This window comes from Salmo salar, chromosome 23 (assembly GCF_965601325.2).
Source record: "Salmo salar chromosome 23, fSalSal1, whole genome shotgun sequence".
Classification (NCBI taxonomy): domain Eukaryota; kingdom Metazoa; phylum Chordata; class Actinopteri; order Salmoniformes; family Salmonidae; genus Salmo; species Salmo salar.
In genome coordinates, this window is record NC_138313.1 from 30,181,497 (window position 1) to 30,202,879 (window position 21,383).

At 42.4% G+C, this 21,383-nt stretch overlaps 2 protein-coding genes and 1 long non-coding RNA gene across 3 annotated transcripts; all 3 read left to right on the forward strand.

Annotated features, from left to right (window-relative positions):
- The first annotated feature begins 435 nt into the window (after positions 1-435).
- LOC106584358 (tetratricopeptide repeat protein 39C) lies at positions 436-16,737 on the forward strand. Its single transcript, XM_082968034.1, has 14 exons — positions 436-1,156; positions 5,914-5,962; positions 7,030-7,158; positions 7,653-7,767; positions 7,993-8,353; positions 11,519-11,687; positions 12,465-12,558; positions 12,688-12,795; positions 12,902-13,011; positions 13,129-13,252; positions 13,574-13,671; positions 13,807-13,911; positions 14,039-14,077; positions 14,201-16,737. The coding sequence occupies exons 1-14, from the start codon at positions 1,014-1,016 to the stop codon at positions 14,288-14,290; spliced, it is 1,734 nt and encodes a 577-aa protein (XP_082824160.1). The 5' UTR covers positions 436-1,013; the 3' UTR covers positions 14,291-16,737.
- A 526-nt stretch (positions 16,738-17,263) lies between these two features.
- Positions 17,264-17,901, forward strand: LOC123729871 (uncharacterized). The gene is made up of 3 exons (XR_006761558.1): positions 17,264-17,414; positions 17,557-17,747; positions 17,848-17,901. It is a non-coding gene; the product is annotated as an uncharacterized LOC123729871 (long non-coding RNA).
- Positions 17,902-18,080: 179 nt separating this feature from the next.
- On the forward strand, positions 18,081-20,729 carry LOC106584254 (uncharacterized). Its single transcript, XM_014169302.3, has 3 exons — positions 18,081-19,688; positions 19,876-20,502; positions 20,623-20,729. The coding sequence occupies exons 1-3, from the start codon at positions 18,407-18,409 to the stop codon at positions 20,625-20,627; spliced, it is 1,914 nt and encodes a 637-aa protein (XP_014024777.3). The 5' UTR covers positions 18,081-18,406; the 3' UTR covers positions 20,628-20,729.
- Positions 20,730-21,383: the final 654 nt, after the last annotated feature.

Below are 21,383 nucleotides of genomic sequence, written 5' to 3' on the forward strand. Positions count from 1 at the left end.
CAACATCCTCGCTCTCTCTCTCTCCACTCTGTCTTTATCTACATCTTGCACATCATATAAAACATAATGAAATGCTTCAATATACTGGATCCCTTTCAGTCTGTTTATTGTTCTCCTAGTTGGGGATACACCCTTGTCACATACCTCACTGCACATCACACAAGCACCAGTCTATTCTGGGAGAAAATAGTATATATATTTATTTTTTCTTAGATATCTTATTCTAAACTCAAGCCTGGGAGTTGAAATAAACTGAAGTTATGCACGTTTGCACATTATGCTGAGGATATCTTTCCTAGTTTTGCAAGCTGCATGCCTTCTTGCTAAACATGACATTTTTTCCTTTCAACGATGAGGTTTGTGGGCGTCTGCTCTGATGTGACAGTGCACTGCTGTTGTTCTGTAGCTCGCAGTCAAGTGCGCGCTTATTGGCTGGCTGTGAGGTGAAAGGTTGTTGCTGTCGTCAAATCCTCTCTGAGGACTGGACTCTGGAGGCAGAGCAGGACATATTTGGAAAAGGTACTGATGAGAGGAAATGGGCAGCAGTCGCAGGCAGGGCTAGCAGACGGTGCAATGGCAGGATGCTGATTTGCCACAGCAGGTTTTATCTTTGGAACCTCCCAGAGCCTATACATACCTAGCCCAAAGCTATAGCCTACGTTATGACGACAACCATTTTTTCGACTGACGACGACCATTGCGTGCGGCAGACAAGACAGCAAAACGTCTGGATGAATGTACACCTAGTTTAATCATAGAAATAGCATGTAAATAGAGCCTTTGGTGCATTTGGACGAACCTTGGATGCGCGCCGATTAGTAATTTACCGGTGTTACAGCTTCAGAATTTTGCCCGGAAAGACGCGTCTCTTACCTCATTTGCAAGGATATGTCGGCTCAGTCCCATCATCAATAACCAATGTGGGATAGTCTACGGGGAAGAATAATTTTGAAACCACATTTTGGCCTGTGTTGAATTGATTCATTATATTCAGCAGACGATAGGCATAAACAATGGCGGGCCCAGAGCAGTCCAAGCAGCAGCAGGTAGAGGAGAAAGCTGAGCACATAGACGACGCTGAGCTCGCTCTTCAAGGTATCAACATGCTTCTCAACAACGGATTCAGGGAGAGCGACGAGCTTTTCAGAAAATACAGGTGAGATACTTTTCCTGCTCTTCATAATTTCATAAAATGTAGCCTATAGTAACATTTGATCATCAGATCTCATTGCCCACAGCAGGCCTATTAGGCCAGACTTTCCCAAACTCGCCCCCCCTTTTGGTTTTGGTTTTTGCCCTAGCGCAACAACGCTCATTCAAATAACCACTCATCATCAAGCTTTGGTTATTTGAATCAGCTGAGTAGTCCTAGGGGAAAAAAACAAAACTTGTTTGGGAAACCCTGTATTAGGCTAAATAATTATTTGAATTGCACAGGTGATTCATTTAAAGGGTGTGCCTTTGTGTGCTCAAACATCAGATGAACTGTACCAACCTGTTTTCAAGGCCCTGTTCAAGTACTTGTAATAACCCTCCCAACTTGAGGTGATCACTGATCCTACAGTACGTAGGTATAGGTGCATCATATTTCTTTACCTATGCAATCATGACAGATAGCTCTGCATGATCACCTTGAGGCATTATTAAGGATTTGCATGGTAGTTTCTACAAATGTAACCCCCGGCAAATTGAAGGTTGGACAGAAATATTGATAAAACATCAGCGCTCAGCATATTTCCTTAGAGACGGTATCCATCAGAGCCTTACAGGCGATTTATATTCTAGGCCTATACAAGGCTTTGGTACCATTACAGCATTATAGTCTCAGTGGCCATCAGTAATTCTCCAAACACACTGTCCAAGTCCAACACAAAGGCCATTATTGTTCTCTTTGGCAGAACTCACTGGTGCCAAACAGGGTATGACCATGGTTAAGCATAATTGTCCTTTAAATTAGGTTTGCACCTGTGGCTATGATTATGTATTATTTGCTTAACCCGCTATTTCCTCTTAAATCTGCAGATGAATGCTACTGAGTTGGTTTAACATAATGAAAATCTACATTTGAGTCTAAATGTAAATCTATCCTTGTCTCTTGAAACTATCCCCATTCATAGCCTAACCCCAAAACAGGAAATTAAATAGTAGTCTCTGCACTCCAGCCTGGCCCTGACATTCCATACAACAGTTGAATGGGTAATGGTGACAGAGAAATGGAAGGGTAGTACACTGCACTCACTGCAATCCAGCTCTGTTTGTGTCAACGGGAGAAACTGCCACTTACTGTGCTAGTTTTAGCTTTCTGGTTAATCAAGCCTTTCTCCCGCCATGAGTCGCTGATGATGCTGAGACACAGGAACGGACTGAATGTCCCTCTGTAAAGCACTATGTGTGAAACAGATCTGGTTCTTATTAGTGGCGAAGATGTGCATGGTTATTGTTATAACATTTTCAGTAATGATTATTGATAATCAATTATGATATTGTTACCTTCAGTTAGTTATCATTAGTAGAGGTCGACCGATTAATCGGAATGGCCGATTTAATTAAGGCCGATTTCAAGTTTTCATAACAATCGGAAATCGGTATTTTTGGACACCGATTTGGCCGTTTTAATTGTTTTATTTTTTATTTTTTAACACCTTTATTTAACTAGGCAAGTCAGTTAAGAACACATTCTTATTTTTAATGACGGCCTAGGAATGGTGGGTTAACTGCCTTGTTCAGGGGCAGAACGACAGGTTTTTACCTTGTCAGCTCGGGGATTCAATCTTGCAATCTTACGGTTAACTAGTCCAACGCTCTAACCACCTGCTTTACATTGCACTCCATGAGGAGCCTGCCTGTTACGCGAATGCAGTAAGAAGCCAAGGTAAGTTGCTAGCTAGCATTAAACTTATCTTATAAAAAACAATCAATCAATCATAATCACTAGTTAACTACACATGGTTGATGATATTACTAGTTTATCTAGCCTGTCCTGCGTTGCATATAATCGATGCGGTGTGCATTCGCGAAAAGGACTGTCGTTGCTCCAACGTGTACCTAACCATAAACATCAATGTCTTTCTTAAAATCAATACACAATTATATCTTTTTAAACCTGCATATTTAGTTAATATTGCCTGCTAACATGAATTTCTTTTAACTAGGGAAAATGTGTCACTTCTCTTGCAAACAGAGTCAGGGTATATGCAGCAGTTTGGGCCGCCTGGCTCGTTTCGAACTGTGTGAAGACTATTTCTTCCTAACAAAGACAGCCAACTTCGCCAAACGGGGGATGATTTAACAAAAGCACATTTGCGAAAAAAAGCACTATCGTTGCACGACTGAACCTAACCATAAACATCAATGCCTTTCTTAAAATCAATACACAGAAGTATATATTTTTAAACCTGCATATTTAGCTAAAAGAAATCCAGGTTAGCAGGCAATATTAACCAGGTTAAATTGTGTCACTTCTCTTGCGTTCATTGCACGCAGAGTCAGGGTATATGCAACAGTTTGGGCCACCTGGCTCGTTGCGAACTAATTTGTCCGAATTTTACGTAATTATGACATAACATTGAAGGTTGTGCAATGTAACAGGAATATTTAGACTTAGGGATGCCACCCGTTAGATAAAATACGTAACGGTTCGGTATTTCACTGAAAGAATAAATGTTTTTTTTTCGAGATGATAGTTTCCGGATTCGACCATATTAATGACCTAAGGCTCGTATTTCTGTGTATTTATTATATTATAATTAAGTCTATGATTTGATATTTGATAGAGCAGTCTGACTGAACGGTGGTAGGCACCAGCAGGCTCGTAAGCATTCATTCAAACAGCACCTTTGTGCGTTTTGCCAGCAGCTCTTCGCAATGCTTTAAGCATTGCGCTGTTTATGACTTCAAGCCTATCAACTCCCGAGATTAGGCTGGTGTAACCGATGTGAAATGGCTAGCTAGTTAGCGGGGTGCGCGCTAATAGCGTTTCAAACGTCACTCGCTCTGAGACTTGGAGTAGTTGTTCCCCTTGCATGGGTAACGCTGCTTCGAGGGTGGCTGTTGTCGATGTGTTCCTGGTTCGAGCCCAGGTAGGAGCGAGGAGAGGGACGGAAGCTATACTGTTACACTGGCAATACTAAAGTGCCTATAAGAACATCCAATAGTCAAAGGTATATGAAATACAAATCGTATAGAGAGAAATAGTCCTATAATTCCTATAACTTCAACCTAAAACTTCTTACCTGGGAATATTGAAGACTCATGTTAAAAGGAACCACCAGCTTTCATATGTTCTCATGTTCTGAGCAAGGAACTTAAACGTTAGCTTTCTTACATGGCACATATTGCACTTTTACTTTCTTCTCTAACACTTTGTTTTTGCATTATTTAAACCAAATTGAACATGTTTCATTATTTATTTGAGGCTAAATAGATTTTATTGATATATTATATTAAGTTAAAATAATTGTTCATTCAGTATTGTTGTAACTGTCATTATTACAAAAAAAAAAAAGCGGCCTTTTGGGCCACCAAATAATCGGTATCGGCGTTGAAAAACCATAATCGGTCGACCTCTAATCATTAGTAACATAACCTTTACCTAGTCGATACTCAAGTGTCACTGGTTATCTTTTCTCTGCTTTCTTGAATTATGTTCGGTATGAGGCAGAAGTAAGTGTCTCTCAGGCTGCGTTTACACAGGCAGCCAAATTCAGATTTTTTTCCCCCACTAATTGGTCAACAGATCTTTTCACATCAGATCATTTTCAGAATTGGGCTGCCTGTCTAAATGCAGCTTCTGTGTCTATCGCTCCCTTCCATAGCAGCATCCACCCATAGCACGCACTCCAGCATGTATATTTCACTGGTAACCCCAAAGCCAATGTCACGACTTCCGCCGAAGTCGGCTCCTCTCCTTGTTCGGGCGGCGTTCGGCGGTCAACGTCACCGGCTTTCTAGCCATCGCCGCTCCACCTTTTCATTGTTCCATTTGTTTTGTCTTGTTCCCTGCTCACCTGGTTTACATTCCCTAATCACACTGCATGTATTTATTCCTCTGTCCCCCCCTCCCCCCATGTCTTTGTGTGGAATTGTGTTACGTGTTTAGTGTGATGCGCTAGACTGGGTTTCCCCCGGTTATCGTATTTTGACCTGTTGTATGTATTTGTCATACATTTGTATATTTGTGAGTGTTTTCACACTTGCTTACTTTTACCTGTGGCTGGAGGTTTTTGGACGCAGTTGCGTCTGTTTTTTATGCCTCTGCCAAATAAAGTGCTCCTGATCACAACTCACTGCTCTCCTGCACCTGACTTCGTACCAGTAGCGCACAACCTTGACAGCCAATTCCTCCTTCGACCGCCTTTCCTTCCAGTTCTCTGCTGCCAATGACTGGAACAAACTGCAAAAATCACTGAAGCTGGAGACTCATATCTCCCTCACTAGCTTTAAGCACCAGCTGTCAGAGCAGCTCACAGATCACTGCACCTGTACTTAGCCTATCTGTAAATAGCCCATCCAACTACCTCATCCCCATACTGTTATCTATTTTATTTATTTTGCTCCTTTGCACCCGAGTATCTCTACTTGTACACTCATCTTCTGCACATTTATCACTCCAGTGTTTAATTGCTATATTGTAATTATTTCGCCACTATGGCCTATTTATTGCCTTACCTCCGTTATCCTACCTCATTTGCACACACTGTATATAGACTTTTTCTATTGTATTATTGACTGTATGTTTGTTTATTCCATGTGTAACTCTGTGTTGTTGTTTGTGTTGCACTGCTTTGCTTTGTCTTGGCCAGGTCGCAGTTGTAAATTAGAACTTGTTCTCAACTAGCCTACCTGGTTAAATAAAGGTGAAATAAAATAAACAACAAAATAAAAATTAACTCTTATGTTGTCCTTTGTCTTCAGGACTCACAGTCCACTGATGAGCTTTGGGGCCAGTTTTGTCAGCTTCCTGGTGAGTTTCCTCAGACTGCATCTTGACTGCAGGACAGGTGTTTTGTCATGACCCCTTGGTTGCCATAACCTCTAGTTTACTTCCCTGGTGGTGGTTCACGTCCTACCTCTACTGACATTCTCTCTCATGACATCACTACAAGCATGCAAGCTACGAGAGACAGGGCAAATGTAATCACTCATCCTAACAATGTTAGTGTGCAACGTTACACCATCATAAACCATACAATGCACTGCGTAAGTTAGGTGAGGTGTCAGGACTTGACGTGACCCAATTTGTGTAATGGATTACATCATCGTGACCACTATTGTCCATTTCCCCTCATTTATACATTACCATAATGGATGCATCTTCAGCTCATCAAAAGCATTTTGCTGTGGATACTCTCGCTATCTCTCTGCTGCAGTGATGTGTTTGTCTCCCGGAGGGGGGAGACAGAGATTTTCTGCAGCATGGTCACGAAACAGACCCCGTCACTGCCCCTCATGTCAGAGTTGGAGCACCATGAAGCGAGAGAGAATGTCATCCTCCTCTGCCCTCTCATGCAATAAAAAACGCTTGGAAGGATAGTGTGTGGGGATGGGTCAATGACAACAAAAACAGGCCACTGATGCATGGAGGGCCTCACAGTGAAAAAGCATTCAATTCATCTGAAATTAAAACCACATATTTATATAAGGATGAGGGCATACATTGCATGTCTTTGACTGACAGTTTGATAAAAGGCAACTGAACAAAGAGATTCTTGACCAAGCCAGAGTGTGGCTCTCACACGTAACACACAGATACACACAATAGGTTCTGGTTGTCACTGTGTTTCTCCGTGTGCTCTGGCCTAGAAAGAGCTCTTTGTCCTGAGCCTGCTTTGTGATACCATTGCGTAACCCCTGTGTTATAACCCTCCTTCAATCCGATTACCGCACATTTGTTCACAATACACCCCAATGAAATCAAAATAGAAATTGGGTACTTATTTCTTTAATTACTTGCATGAGTGTTTTCTCTGTGCCAGCATTAGCTGAAAAGCTCCAATGTGTTTGTTGTTGTTGTTGTGTGTGATGTTGCAGAATGCCATGATGACCTTTGAGGAGGAGAAGATGCAGACGGCGTGTGACGACCTGAGGACCACGGAGAAGCTGTGTGAGAGTGACAACGTTGGGGTCATAGAGACAATCAGGAACAAGATCAAGAAGAGTGTGAGTGGGTGACTGATTACAGACAGGCAGAGAGGTTTTGTTTACATGGAGCATTTATGTTTAGGATATCTCAACATTCCACTGGACACACACTGGTTGAATCAACGCTGTTTCCACGTTATTTCAAGGAAATGACATTGAACTGTTATGGAATAGACATTGGGACGTGCCCAGTGGGATTGGTCATGTAACACGCGTAATTCTGTCTTGATTTCTGCTGGTTATACACCATCACATTGTTTCCAGCTGTATCAGTATCAACAATCAAAGTCAAGATCTTCTATATTGAGCTTAATGATATTGGCAACTATGAGATCATGTCAATCCCACACTCAATGTAATTAGTAAATCTCTGAAATAGAACGAAGGAATAGAATGGAGACCTGTTTATGATCAACACAGGGGGCTTCTTCATTATGTAGCTGGACTGGATGATGGTTTAGCTGAGTGTTGATCAGAGAATGACCAGACTGCTGTGTGTTTCTGTCTGTCAGTTGGAGTCCCAGAGGTCAGGGGTCGTGGTTGTGGACCGCCTGCAGCGACAGATCATTGTGGCCGACTGCCAGGTCTACCTCGCTGTGCTCTCCTTCATCAAACAGGAGCTCTCATGTAATGTATCATTTGTTGAATCCACAATCATTCAATTACTGATGTACTGTAGCTGGCTTGATGGCAATGCAGTATGTATTGTTTTCATACATTTTCTATTCAATTATATGTAATATGATTATTTCCAGTCTACTAATTTTGGGAAACATCTGCAAGTAAAATAGGAATCATGAGAGTTAACTGGATTTGACTGGACTGACTCTTACAGTATCTTCTCCTCAACAGCGTACATAAAAGGAGGCTGGATACTCCGTAAAGCCTGGAAGATGTACAATAAGTGCCACAGTGACATCAGTCAGCTGCAGGAGACCTGTGTGAGGCGCTGTTCCTCCCATGAGGAGGACCTGTCCTCAGACCAGGCCAACCACAACACCCCAGTGGAGGGTGCTGTGACTGCAGAGGCCCTGGACCGACTCAAGGGCTCCGTCAGCTTCGGCTACGGCCTCTTCCATCTCTGCATCTCCATGGTACCACCACACCTGCTCAAGATCATCAACCTGCTGGGTTTCCCGGGCGATCGTCTCCAGGGTCTGTCCTCCCTCATGTATGCCAGTGAGAGTAAGGACATGAAGGCCCCGCTAGCTACGTGAGTAGGAGTATTAAATCACTTCTTAGAGGGCTGAAGTGCAAGGAAAGACAGAGAGAGAGAGAGAGAGATAGACTTAGGGTTTGATTCAATCCGTAGCGCTGAAGATCTGCGTTGTAGTGCGATTGACATTTAAAGGCAACATTCCCAAATCAAATCAAACTTTATTTGTCACATGCGCCGAATACAACGAGTGTAGACCTTACTGTGAAATGCTTACTTACAAGCCTTTAACCAACAGTGCAGTTCAAGAAGAGTTTAGAAAATATTGACCTAATAAACTAAAGTAATAAATAATAAAAAGTAACATAACAATAATGAGGCTATATACAGGGGGTATCGGTACCGAGTCAGTGTGCAGGGCTACAGGTTAGTTGAGATAATTTGCACATAGGGGTGGGGGTAGGTAGGGGTGAAGTGACTATGCATAGATAATAAACAGCGAGTAGCAGCATTGTACAAAACATGGAGGGGGGGTCAATGTAAATAGTCCGGTTGATTAATTGTTCAGGAGTCTTATGGCTTGGGGGTAGAAGCTGTTAAGGAGCCTTTTGGTCCTAGACTTGGCGCTCCGGTACCGCTTGCCGTGCGTCTATGACTTGGGTGAATGGAGTCTCTGACAATTTTTTGGGCTTTCCTCTGACACCGCCTATTATATAGGTTTTTGAGGATCTGGGGACCCATGCCACATCTTTTCAGTCTCCTGAGGGGGAAAAAGTTTTGTCGTGCCCTCTTCACGACTGTCTTGGTGTGTTTGGACCATGATAGTTCGTTGGTGATGTGGACACCAAGGAACTTGAAACTCTCGACTCGCTCCACTACAGCCCTGTTGATGTTGATGGTGGCCTATTCGGCCCAACTTTTCCTGTAGTCCACGATCAGCTCCTTTGTCTTGCTCACATTGAAGGAGAGGTTGTTGTTCTGGCACCACACAGCCAGGTTTCTGACCTCCTCCCTATAGGTTGTCTCATTGTTGTCAGTAATCAGTGTCGTCAGAAAACTTAATGATGGTGTTGGAGTCATATTTGGCCACACAGTCATGGGTGAACAGGGAGTACAGGAGGGGACTGAGCACACACCCCTGGGGGGCCCCTGTGTTGTTATCCCGTGTGGCTCAGTTGGTAGAGCCTGGTGTTTGCAACGCCAGGGTTGTGGGTTCGATTCCCACGGGGGACCAGTATGGGGGGGAAAAAATGTATGAAATGTATGTATTCACTACTGTAAGTCGCTCTGGATAAGAGCGTCTGCTAAATGACTAAAATGTAAATGTAAATGTATCAGCACGGCAGACATGTTGTTGCCTACCCTTACCACCTGGGGACGGCCAGTCAGGAAGACAAGGATCCAGTTGCAGAGGGAGGTGTTTAGTCCCAGGGTCCTTAGCTTAGTGATGAGCTTCTTTTGTCCAGGTGGGAAAGGGCAGTGTGGAGTGCGATTTGAGATTGCGTCATCTGTGGATCTGTTGGGGCGGTAAACAAATTGGAGTGGGTCTAGGGTATCCAGGATGATACTGTTGATGTGAGCCATGACCAGCCTTTCAAAGCACTTCATGGCTACCGACGTGACTGCTACGGGGCGGTAATCATTTATGCAGATTACATTCGCTTCCTTGGGCAAAGGGACTATAGTGGTTTGCTTGAAACATGTAGGTATTACAGACTCGTCAGGAAGAGGTTGAGAATGTCAGTGAAGACACTTGCCAGTTGGTCCGCCCATGCTTTGAGTACACATCCTGGTAATCCGTCTGGCCCTGCGGCTTTGTGAATGTTGACCTGTTTAAAGGTCTTGCTCACATCGGCTACCGAAAGCGTTATCACACAGTCATCCAGAACAGCTGGTACTCTCATTTATGCTTCAGCTCAATTGGAAATTACCTTTACATTTCAATCGCGTTATAACGCTGAACTGAAGTGCTACGGATTGAATCGAGCCCGTACTCATAACTGAAGGGAAGGACTTTCAACTAATGAGAGAAGGAAAGGGATTATGTTCTGTTAGGTTTTAAATGAACCTAGTAAAGCTCACAGACGATTAGTGAAGTTTAAACCAAGTTTAATCACCCAGCTGCATAAGACAAAAGACATATTCACACAAGCACTGATATTTAACCCTTTCTCCTATGCTGAGTCTCCTCCGACACATCTGAACAGCCAATACACCTCTGTTGCTAACCAGAAGATTAGTGATATATGTTCTTCCTCACTTTATCTGACCTGACTTCGGCCCCAAATTGCTCACTCCTCCCCAACTCACAGCTGTCATGTTGACTCATACCAGACTGTGTCTCTTCTCCTCCCATAGGATCCCTAATGTCTGACAATAACATATCCTGGTAGAATGTAAACATCATACATTCCCTTCTCTGCATCGGTGCCATGAATAATGATATTTCATATTTTCAGGTTTAAAAGTCAGTTCCCAACAGTTCATAATGTTCAAGGCACTGTCAGTTCTTTTTACTGCTTGAATGAGCTGCTATACATAGATATGATGTCATAGTTTGATAGAAAAGCAGAGCACAGGTCTTGATGTTGATTTGATTGGTGGTGACGTGTTGTGTTATTCTGCATGATCAGCTTCTGCTGACGTGTTCCAGCTCATCTCTTTCTCAGCTCGTGGCACAGTGCTTGTTCCTGTTGTCTCATACATGGCCATCTGTTCTGTAATATCTCCTAAGTATCATAATGGCATATTATAATCATAGGGTATTTATTCATTGTATAATACATGAAACCAGGGACAGGTGTTTGTTGTAAAATATGTCAAATGGGAATATTTGAAGTCATAGAGAATTGAGGACACATTGAGTACAATTGCATGCTGTCAGTGGCAGTTGAATGGGGAATACTCATGACGTGAGAAGTAGGTATACCTAAGAATAGCGATAATCAGGTGCATGCTTATTAGAATGGCTAGTGGTGGAAAAAGGCCCTGAGACAGAAACTACCATTTGCTATTTATGAAAGTGAGATGGTGTTTTACCAAATTACTGCAGTGGGGTACAATTTTGTTCTATATGCCATCTTCACAAAGCTTTTCTTTGTCAAGAAAGTCAATCTTTCATATTAACTATCTAGGAAACTTGAATGTACAGTAATCGATATATAATAAAAACATCTTGAATTGTCTCACAAATAAACCCGATTGCTTCCTCTCTCTGCCCAGATTGGCCCTCCTGTGGTACCACACAGTAGTGCTGCCTTTCTTTGCTCTGGATGGTTCTGACACTCAGGCAGGCCTGGAGGAGGCCAAGGCCATTCTCCAGAGGAAGGCTGTGGTCTACCCCAATTCCTCCCTCTTCATGTTCTTTAAAGGACGGGTTCAGAGGTTAGAGGTGAGCATGATGGGGTCATCTGACTGTGAAATAACAGTCTGTTGCCGCTTAGCGTTGTACAATACAGTACGTTGTTGTAGCTCTTAGTAGCTTAGGGTTCTATAAAATCCATTCGATTTTTTGCCTAATTACATTTAGTTTTTTCCAAAATTTGGTTTTCTCCGTTTTGTTTTTCCGGGTTTCCATTTTCCCCTGGTTTTCACTCTCAAAATCACACTTTTTTTAATAGAAAAACAGCTACATTTGATATTCTAAGTCCACAACAATGCTTAAACCACATCAGGAGACTACTTTTGAGGTCTTGAAATGTATTTTTAATTTATTTACATTTTTAGATAGTTGCCTCTTTAATTCCAGCACTCACCTTGCAAGAGGCTGTTGTTTGGTAGAGTGATGGTAGAGTTTGCAAAACAAGTACCCACTGGATTTATACAGATAATCATGATATAATTCTGACAGGTAATTCTGACAGGTACTTTGTAGATTTCAGGAAAGCCTTTCCATCTACCAAAACACTCGCTAACGGCTGCACAAAGTGGCGCGCACCACACATACACAGACGGGGAATTCTTTTTGTCTATTTAGAAAGTTGCATGCTGTTTGTGTTATGATAAACAACGTTCAATACATTTAGTTGATTCCCTACGAAGTTCAATGCATGTCTGGATTGTCTGGATTCCGTGATTCCATCCACATTCTCCTTGTTGCGGATTTTATAGAACCCTAGTAGCTCGTAATTGTGTAAAGTGATTCTCTCTCTATCCCATCTATCTCCAGTGCCAAATTAACAGTGCTCTGGTGTCCTTCCATGATGCACTAGAGCTGGCATCAGACCAAAGAGAGATCCAGCACGTGTGTCTCTATGAAATCGGTATGTTTCCCTGACATTCATGCCAACTTTCAAATGAGCACCCACACATGCAGACACTCATCATGTACATTCAGTTTACAGTTGCTGAGAGCCAAATCCTTCTGTTGTACCCATTTGTCTTGACTTCAGGCTGGTGCAGTATGATCGAGATGAACTTTGAGGATGCGTTTAGGTCGTTTGAGAGGCTGAAGAATGAGTCCCGGTGGTCACAGTGTTACTATGCCTACCTGACTGGAGGTGAGAGAGCCACTGCTCCAGAAACGTGTGGACCATTGATTGTCATCGTCATCATCATCTTCTCATGATCTCACACTCTACCCCCCCCCCCCCCCCCCCCGTAAAGTATGTCAGGGAGCTGCAGGGGACTTAGATGGTGCTAAGGATGTCTTCAAAGATGTCCAGAAACTGTTCAAGAGGAAGAACAACCAGATTGAGCAGTTTGCCCTCAAGCGGGTGGGTCATTTTCATCCAGATGTGTTTACCATGTCTTTATCCACTCTTTGTGAAACGAATAACCATGAACCCTCTCCCTTTCTCTACCATGGCCTCTCTGCCCCCACCCTACTGCAGGCAGAGAGACTGAGGAAGATGCCTCCCACCAGAGAGCTGTGCATTCTGGGGGTCATAGAGGTGCTGTACCTGTGGAAGGCTCTGCCCAACTGCTCCTCCTCCAAACTGCAGCTCATGAATCAGTGTAAGGGCTGGAGCTTTATCAGAGGGGGATCTCCAAGTCAAGGAGTTTCCTTTGACACAATGGGGTGCAAACCACTGTACTAAATGTTGTGAAGTATTTGACCATTTCTGTCTTTGAGACATTGGGCTTTGTTCAGTCTGTATCGCTGAATATCGCTTTCAGATTGAGCGATAGAAATGTAAAGGGGATTTCCGATTGCGCTGACATCCTGAATGCAGTCTCGGCCAACGTGGGAACACTGCCTTTATATTTCAATTGGGCTTTAGCGCTGAACTTCCACAATACGGATTAAATAGAGTCTGTTGTCTCCTCTCTTTTCAGTGTTACAGAGTGTGGATGACACATCGTGCAGAGGTCTGAAAAACCTCCTTCTCGGTTCCATCCACAAATGTCATGGAAATAATAAAGATGCCATCCAGGTAATTTGTTCCCGAGCACAATATTGTACTGTGATTACGTTATCTTATGCCAGTACAATCAATTATGTAACTCACTATGTATTTGTGTTCAATTATGTCATTCGATTTTCCTTTGGTCTTTCTCCTCCCATCTAGTCGTTCCAGCTGGCTGCCAGAGATGAGTTTGGTCGACAAACCAACTCTTATGTGCAGCCATACTCCTGCTATGAGCTTGGATGTGTCCTGCTTGCCCAGCCAGAGGTGAGAATATCTCAACTCAGACAATCTGTGCGTGTATGTGTATGTGGGTGTCTGTGTCCAAAATTGTATTAAAGTATTTATCTCGATGGACTAATGAGATGTTTTTTTGCATTGTGTTTCTATCCAGACGGTGGGAAAAGGGAGAGCATTTCTGCTTCAGGCAAAGGTACAGTTATCAGATGACATGTATATAAATGGTTAGGGTTTTTCCGCTTGGGTTTGAAATGACAACGTAACACTGTCCATTCTGATTGTGAAGTCATCATGTGTTCTGTGCTCTGCCTCTCAGGAGGATTATGCAGGCTATGACTTTGAGAACAGGCTTCACGTGCGCATCCACTCAGCCATGGCCTCGCTGAAGGAAGTGGTACCCCAATGACCCCGCCCACCACTGGAGGAATAATGATGAGGCAACGACTCCGTCTCCAGCTGTGAACTTGATGATATGGGAAGCATGGCTTTTACTATTCAAAACCACAGTATGACACTCATCAGACAAAATTGTTTTTTCACCCTTTTTTTGATTGATGTTTTACACATCCAAATACAATAAACCAACAATTTCATAGTCAATACCATTTTCTTCTTAATCTAGTGGAGGGTTTTAGCCCTGAAAACCTTCCTTCCATTCTTTGGACCATACATAATGGTACATAGGATACAGGTAACTTCTTGAAGAGGCACACCTTATTCTCATTGTCAGGTTTTCTTGACCACATGTAGTAACAGTACAGTTAAACAGTAAGTAACCCTGTCTTTTGTGTTCTTGTCATGTTCTTGGGAAGACATGTACAAGAGATGTTCGATTACAACCCATAATCAAGTGGTCAAATGGTTATTTGCCGATTGTTTGTCTTTGTGTTTGCCTCATGTGACAAGGCAAGACGAAGGTTCTTGATTGTATTAGTTGTCGCTGCTGTAGTACCCTCTTATTGACCAATATCCATACAATTATCGCCTCTGGTTTTTCAGAAATGTGTCCTAGATTAAATGGCCCTACTTTGCTTGTCTTGATGCCAACAAACATAGATCATTTTTCTGCAATGAGAAAGTATTAGTGAAGTTTTATGGTGACAACAACCCCCTAAATGATGGGACAAGAACTTAGTGGCCTGCTACCTTGTAGTATTGTATTACGCAGCGTGCCATACAGAGTGTACTATACCATGCAGTGAAAACTTGTAATATTAGTGTCAGGTACCTTGAATTCTGAATAGTATGAAATTGCTTTTACATTCTGACATTCACATATTAGCTTACAAATAACATGCACTTCTAAAATGTTTTGTGACATTTTTGCACAATGCAATATCCAGACAATGTTATAGAGTATTTATTTTAGTTTACAAGCAGTGGGCATTGATCTGCACACTATGCATGCAATGGCAGGGGTATTATTAGTGACCCAAGGACCTAAAATATCCTTTTCTACAGATGTGTACTATGAATTTTTCCTGAGATACTTTGGATGACAACAGAACACATTTATATTAATATTTACTCTGGTTTTTAACAAAATCCAACAAGGTCCTTATTAACTACAGGCATTGTAATAATCATGGTAGGTTTTAGGTTACTGTACAAACTGGACATTAAAGCTTCATATTCTGTCATTTTAGTTTGATCAGGCTTTTTTATCAGGCCACACTGATGATGAGTGAAACATTCAAGACAGTCACAAACTAAATTGAAAGTGCAGGGTATTGTATCACTGTTTTTATAATCACTCTGAGGTATGGTCTCCAAGCAATAAAAAGCAAGCAAGAAGAGTGCTCATTTTACACTGGAAGTTTGATTAGCTGTCACAAACTTAAAAAAAAATAAAAAATTGTCCCACTTCAAATGAATAACAAATGCTTAACTACTTGTACAAGCACTACATAGCACAAATCTTTCATTAGCAAATTCATACTACATGAAGGGTGATATAAACGGTCTTTAATTCATACTACATGAAGGGTGATATAAACAGTCTTTAATTCATACTACATGAAGGGTGATATAAACGGTATTTAATTCATACTACATGAAGGGTGATATAAACGGTATTTAATTCATACTACATGAAGGGGGATATAAACGGTATTTAATTCATACTACATGAAGGGTGATATAAATGGGCTTTAATTCATACTACATTCATTTTTAAACATTTTAAATGTACCTTTATTTAGCTAGGCAAGTAAGTTAAGAACAAATTCTTATTTACAATGACGGCCATTGTGCGCCGCCCAATGGGACTCCCCAATCATGTGAAGGGTGATATAAACAGTGATATAAACATCTTGTGCGTGCTAAATTGAGAATAACTCTTTTCCACCCTTCATAAAAAAGGGCATATTCTTATGAATGATTTCTGAAGAATCTATATAGATAGGCCTTAGGGTAAATGTCTTGTGAAAGCTTCAATATGCTGTGTTTCATTTAAAGTGGGACTCTTTTTCATGTTCAAGGATGGGTGTGAACACTTTTTTTTTAAATCTACACTGAAGTCAGTCAGTGACCTCCCATCTTCTCCTGTGATTGTGTAAAGGGATGTAAGATTTGGTGTGATGTAAAGGTGTTGACTACTGAGTGTGATGGTATAAAGTAAGTCCACAGCTGTAAGAGCAAAGTATCTTATAATGACATGTAATGATATGAGTTAAATGTCATTTTATGTATACCAACAAATAAAAACGGGACATTTCTGTCTTAGAAATATGCTCTATCCACTTCGTTGTGAGGTTGTAGAGGATGATGTGGTGATTGTTCAATTGTAACAGGGTGGTCCTGTGTGGTGTCTAAAGAGATCTACAAACTGTTCAATAAAGGATTGTCAATTAATCCAGCATTTCAAATGAGCTGTTTCTACACTGAACAAAAATATGAACACAAGATGTAAAGTGTTGGTCCCAGGTTTCATGAGCTGAAATAAAAAATCCCAGATATTTTCTGAGGAGTAATTTTCTGAGGAGTATTTCTGTCTGTAATGAAAGCCTTTTTGTGGGTAAAAATGAATTCTGATTTCCTGGGCCTGGCTCTCCAGTGGGTGGGCCTATGCCCTCCCAGACCCACCAATGGCTGCACCCCTGCCTGTCCAGTCATGTGGAATCCATAGATTAGGGCCTAATGAATTTATTTCAACTGACTGATTTCCTTATATGAACTGTAACTCAGTAAAATGTTTGAAATTGTTGCATGTTGCGTTTATATTTTTGTTCAGTATATTGTAATGCCGATAACATCGGTCTTGTGGTTTAATTTATGCCCATATGAAGAAAAGAATACTTTCTTTGATTAGTTGGCACCATATGGAGGAGGCGGGAGGCAAGTTCAGATGCCATGCGTTGTGATCTAAAGCTGACGCATAATAATGCCTTTCCCATGTGGACCACGCCCGTTATTATGACGAACTGCTTATTTCGAAATTCGTTTAACCGTTTTATTGCATTGTTAATTTGACATCATATTGTTTTGCGTTTGTAATACGGGAATTGAAAAGTGGACAGTTTCTTCGCAGAGTAAGTTAATTTACTTTTCAGACAAAAGTTGAAACACAGTCAACCTACATAAAAAAAGTATCTGAAGCTGACGGGTTCTTTATATACGTTAATATAGGCAGATGTATTTGATTGATTTAATTGATATAGTATTTCCCATCAGGAGAATTCTCTCTATGAGGTGATGCTCCATTAAAGCCGAGATGTCCTACAGCTATCCCGCCAAAGTCAACGTGCCTCCGGGCTTGAGGACGCTTTTGGAAGGCCTCAGTCGGGCGGTAGTGAAAAGGCGGCCAGATTACATCTCACAGTTTGCTCAATTGTACTTTGCTGAGCTCTTGCGCTTCAGGACAGGTACACATGTTTGTGGAGAATAGCATTCGTTTTTTTCAACATAGGATGAAATCTGTTTCGAAAACTGAAGTAACATATTTTCTTGCTATGTTGTGGACAGAAAATCCAACTCTTGCTATCAAAGCCCTCGTGAGAGAATTCAATGCAACTAAAGGTAGGCCTAACTAGATAATAGTCCATAATGATACGGCCATGACCAGGTACCAAAACATTTACCTGAAGAGTACTGTAATAAAGACATTAATAAATGTGACTTACAAATCAGGCTTTTTAAGAAATTACAATTTAACACCTGACAAGTCAATCATATTTATTTTAATTTTATAGTGCCTAAGTTACCAAGTCATGGCATTGGAACTGTGATTGCTCCACTGGCAGTTCAGAATGAAAGTGCCACAGCAGTCTCTTCTGGTGGTCCATATGTCCAACCATGTGGAGTTTACCCTCCGGTCGGGATTTTCCCAACCCTTCCCAGTATTTCAGGAGTGGAGGAGCAGGGTGCTGAGCAGCCCTGGATTCACATCCAAGACATTCTGTACACCGTCTCAACATTGCCTGGTCTATCAGACTCCAATGAAGCTTCAGAAGTAACCTCCCTAGCAAGCCAATACCTCAATGACAATGGCCTTCAGAGCCTTCTGCAGACAGTTATCTCTAACATGTCCCCTCACCCCATCTCAGCAGAGCAGACCGATGATGTAGTCGTCTTCCGCAGGAAATCCAGCACCGACTGCATGACGGCTGACGGTGACATCAACTCTGCTGCTTCAGACCGGACCCGGCGAACCGAGTCGGCTCTCTTCGAGAGGGTCCCACTGAGTGAGATCGATCTCATATCCAATGCTGTTCTGATCAGGACACCTTCTGTGCCCTGTGAGTACATGATTGTGGTGCAGTCAGACAACGTCCCGGAGACCATAGTGTTTCAGAGAGACTCATCAGTCGGTAAGAAAATGAGGAATGCTCGAGCAGCAGCTGGTGGTGCTGCCACTGGTGCACCGGGCAACCCCCAGTCTGACTGCACACCCTGTTTGACCCCGCCTACAGCCCCATCGCAAATGGTCAAAGATCAGCCAGCCACCAAATTGGTCACGCCCTTAGTGGTGACTGAGGACCCTCAGCTTTTTGGTGGTGGAAATAGGGCTGTCTTAACCAAACTTGGTTGGAATCCACTTTCACCTGGAGACAATTTTTTCTACAAGCACATGGACATAAGTACAGCATTACCTGATGCAAATGCCTACAACCCCTACATGAATGAATTGATAGTGGATCAAATGAATGGGGTGAACTTTGGTATTTTACCCAAGGTGTCAGATGAGATGACAGGTTTCAATGTTATGGGCCCACCCACCTTCATGCCACCACGTGTTTCAGCAGCAGAAGAAATAAGTGCTTCTAGTTTAGTGTATCCTCCGATTTCAGCTGGACAGGAGGCTAATACACTCTGTTTGGGGCTCCCGACGATTTCCATTGCTCAAGAAAGTGGAGCACTCCCATTGCTTAGCCCACCATCTATCTCAATGCCACAAGCCATTACAGTCCCCAGTGTGATGTGCCCATCCATCTCACAACCAGAGCAAACAAAGACCTCCAAGGCAGAGGAAATAGAGGCCCTCCGATCAATGTACCCTCCTATTGTGCCACCCAGTTTACCAAATCCATCTGTACCAGCTCCACAGGAAACAACAGCCACTCTGCTTCATCCCCCATTTTTGGCCCAGGAGGAAACAAGACCCCCTTCATTGCCAATCCCCCAGGCCCCAGTTGCCCACATGCACCAGTGCACTGGTCAGAATGCACTAGCATTCCATGTGAATGAGGAGAGCAGAAGAACACCATATATCATTCCATTGGTCTCCCAAAGCATTATGGGAGTGACACAGATGTATGTCCAACCACAACAACCCCAGTTCATTCACAGCTGGTCCAGAGAAGCAGGTAAGTTGAATAGCAGATAGTTGTGAAAGGATAATATAGAATGCTCTTTTTTTATATCATACTGACCCTAATGTATCAATTGTAGTTCATCACTCTTCACGTTGTTATTTCTTTTCTTTAAGTTAAAATTAATATTGTGTGACATTAACCCCCCCTAACAAATCTCCTCTTATTATCATCCCTGTAGATTCACAAAGGCCATGTGACACAGCGCCTACTGCGGCCATGCCAGAGTGCCAGTATGTTAGACCTGAAGCATGTGGTACCAGCTGGAGACTCTGCCACCTGGCACGCCCTGAGTTTATGGCCGGGATGCCAACAGCTGTGGCTCGCCCAGGAGGATCTAGGACTGTGATTGGCCGTGGGCAAGAGCAAGGCTACCTCCCTGACCAGGCCAACTTGCCAATGCACCAGGACTTTGGGCCTCGGTTCAGCTCCCATCACATACGTATGTGTGGTGCCAACTTGTTTCAAACCCTCTGCCCCATGAGTGGTGCCTACATGCCAGTCAAATCCTCAGACCATCCCTGCTGCCAGGCGGCCCCTGATGTGATCCTTCCACACTATGCACTGATCAACAGCCCAACTCACGGTGTTGCCTCTTATCTTTGCCCTACCCCATCATCCATGCAGCCCCAGGGTTTTGCCTATGATTCTGTCCACAGGTGTGGTCCCCACAGTGCAACTGTAAATGCAATGTCATCCACCTTCAATGTGAGGGCCCATGCAGGCGACCGGCAGGGGACAACAGATCACTGCAGAGAGCCCAGTAATATGCCAATGGGTGAAAATCCAAATGAGCAGAATTATTCTGGTATATAAAAACGTTATTTCTCTGTCATTTGTTAGAATGTGTCTTGGAATAAGTGTGACATTTTGTTCAGATTTTCATTTTATCTCTAATTTATTCAGCTCATTCTTGTCTAAATTGCAGGTTAATGACAGCACATCGCCAGGAATGAACAACTTATTTAATTTGTTCCTGAAAACATACTGAACACCTTCAACATTCCGCAATAAACATAGCTATCTTATGAAATATTTTGAGTTGTGATGTCACGATCTACAGTTGCACCCATTGAACTAGTAGAATGAGAAGAACTAGAATTGAATCACCAGAACTAGAATTCAAATATATTTTCTGTAGGCCTATTCATATAAATGCAATTTCATGAGGATGGTCTAAACATTTTGAAATAAACATCAATGTTCCTGGTAAAATAACTGTTAAAATATTAGCTACCTTTACCAAGCTACAGTGTTATGAATTATTGTCGCCAACTGAAAAGGGTTCCCTTGGCAACCCCTTTGGATTTGTTTTACTAAAACAAGGGTAATGAAAGCCTAGCTAGATAATTTAGCAGGGTAGTTTGATTTTGTTCAGTAAATCTATGATGAAACACAAGCAGTAGAAATTAAATATCACTGGGTGAAGGCCATTATTCATCTCCCCTTCGGGAATAGGACTCTGGATTTTAGTGCCAGCAGGTGTTTTCACCTCGTAACTGAAACCCAAAATGAGCTGCAAGTGTGACTGCAACGCTGCATGGGGGTGAGCATTATCAGAGAGGAAGAAAAAGGGAGACTCAACTTGGCGGAAAACCTGTCTCCCTCCAGCAGGTGATGTTTTTTCGTTGTTTTGCCCACCAAGCAAGGAGTTTTTGCATGGAGGTCAATGAGTGTTGAATTTGGTAA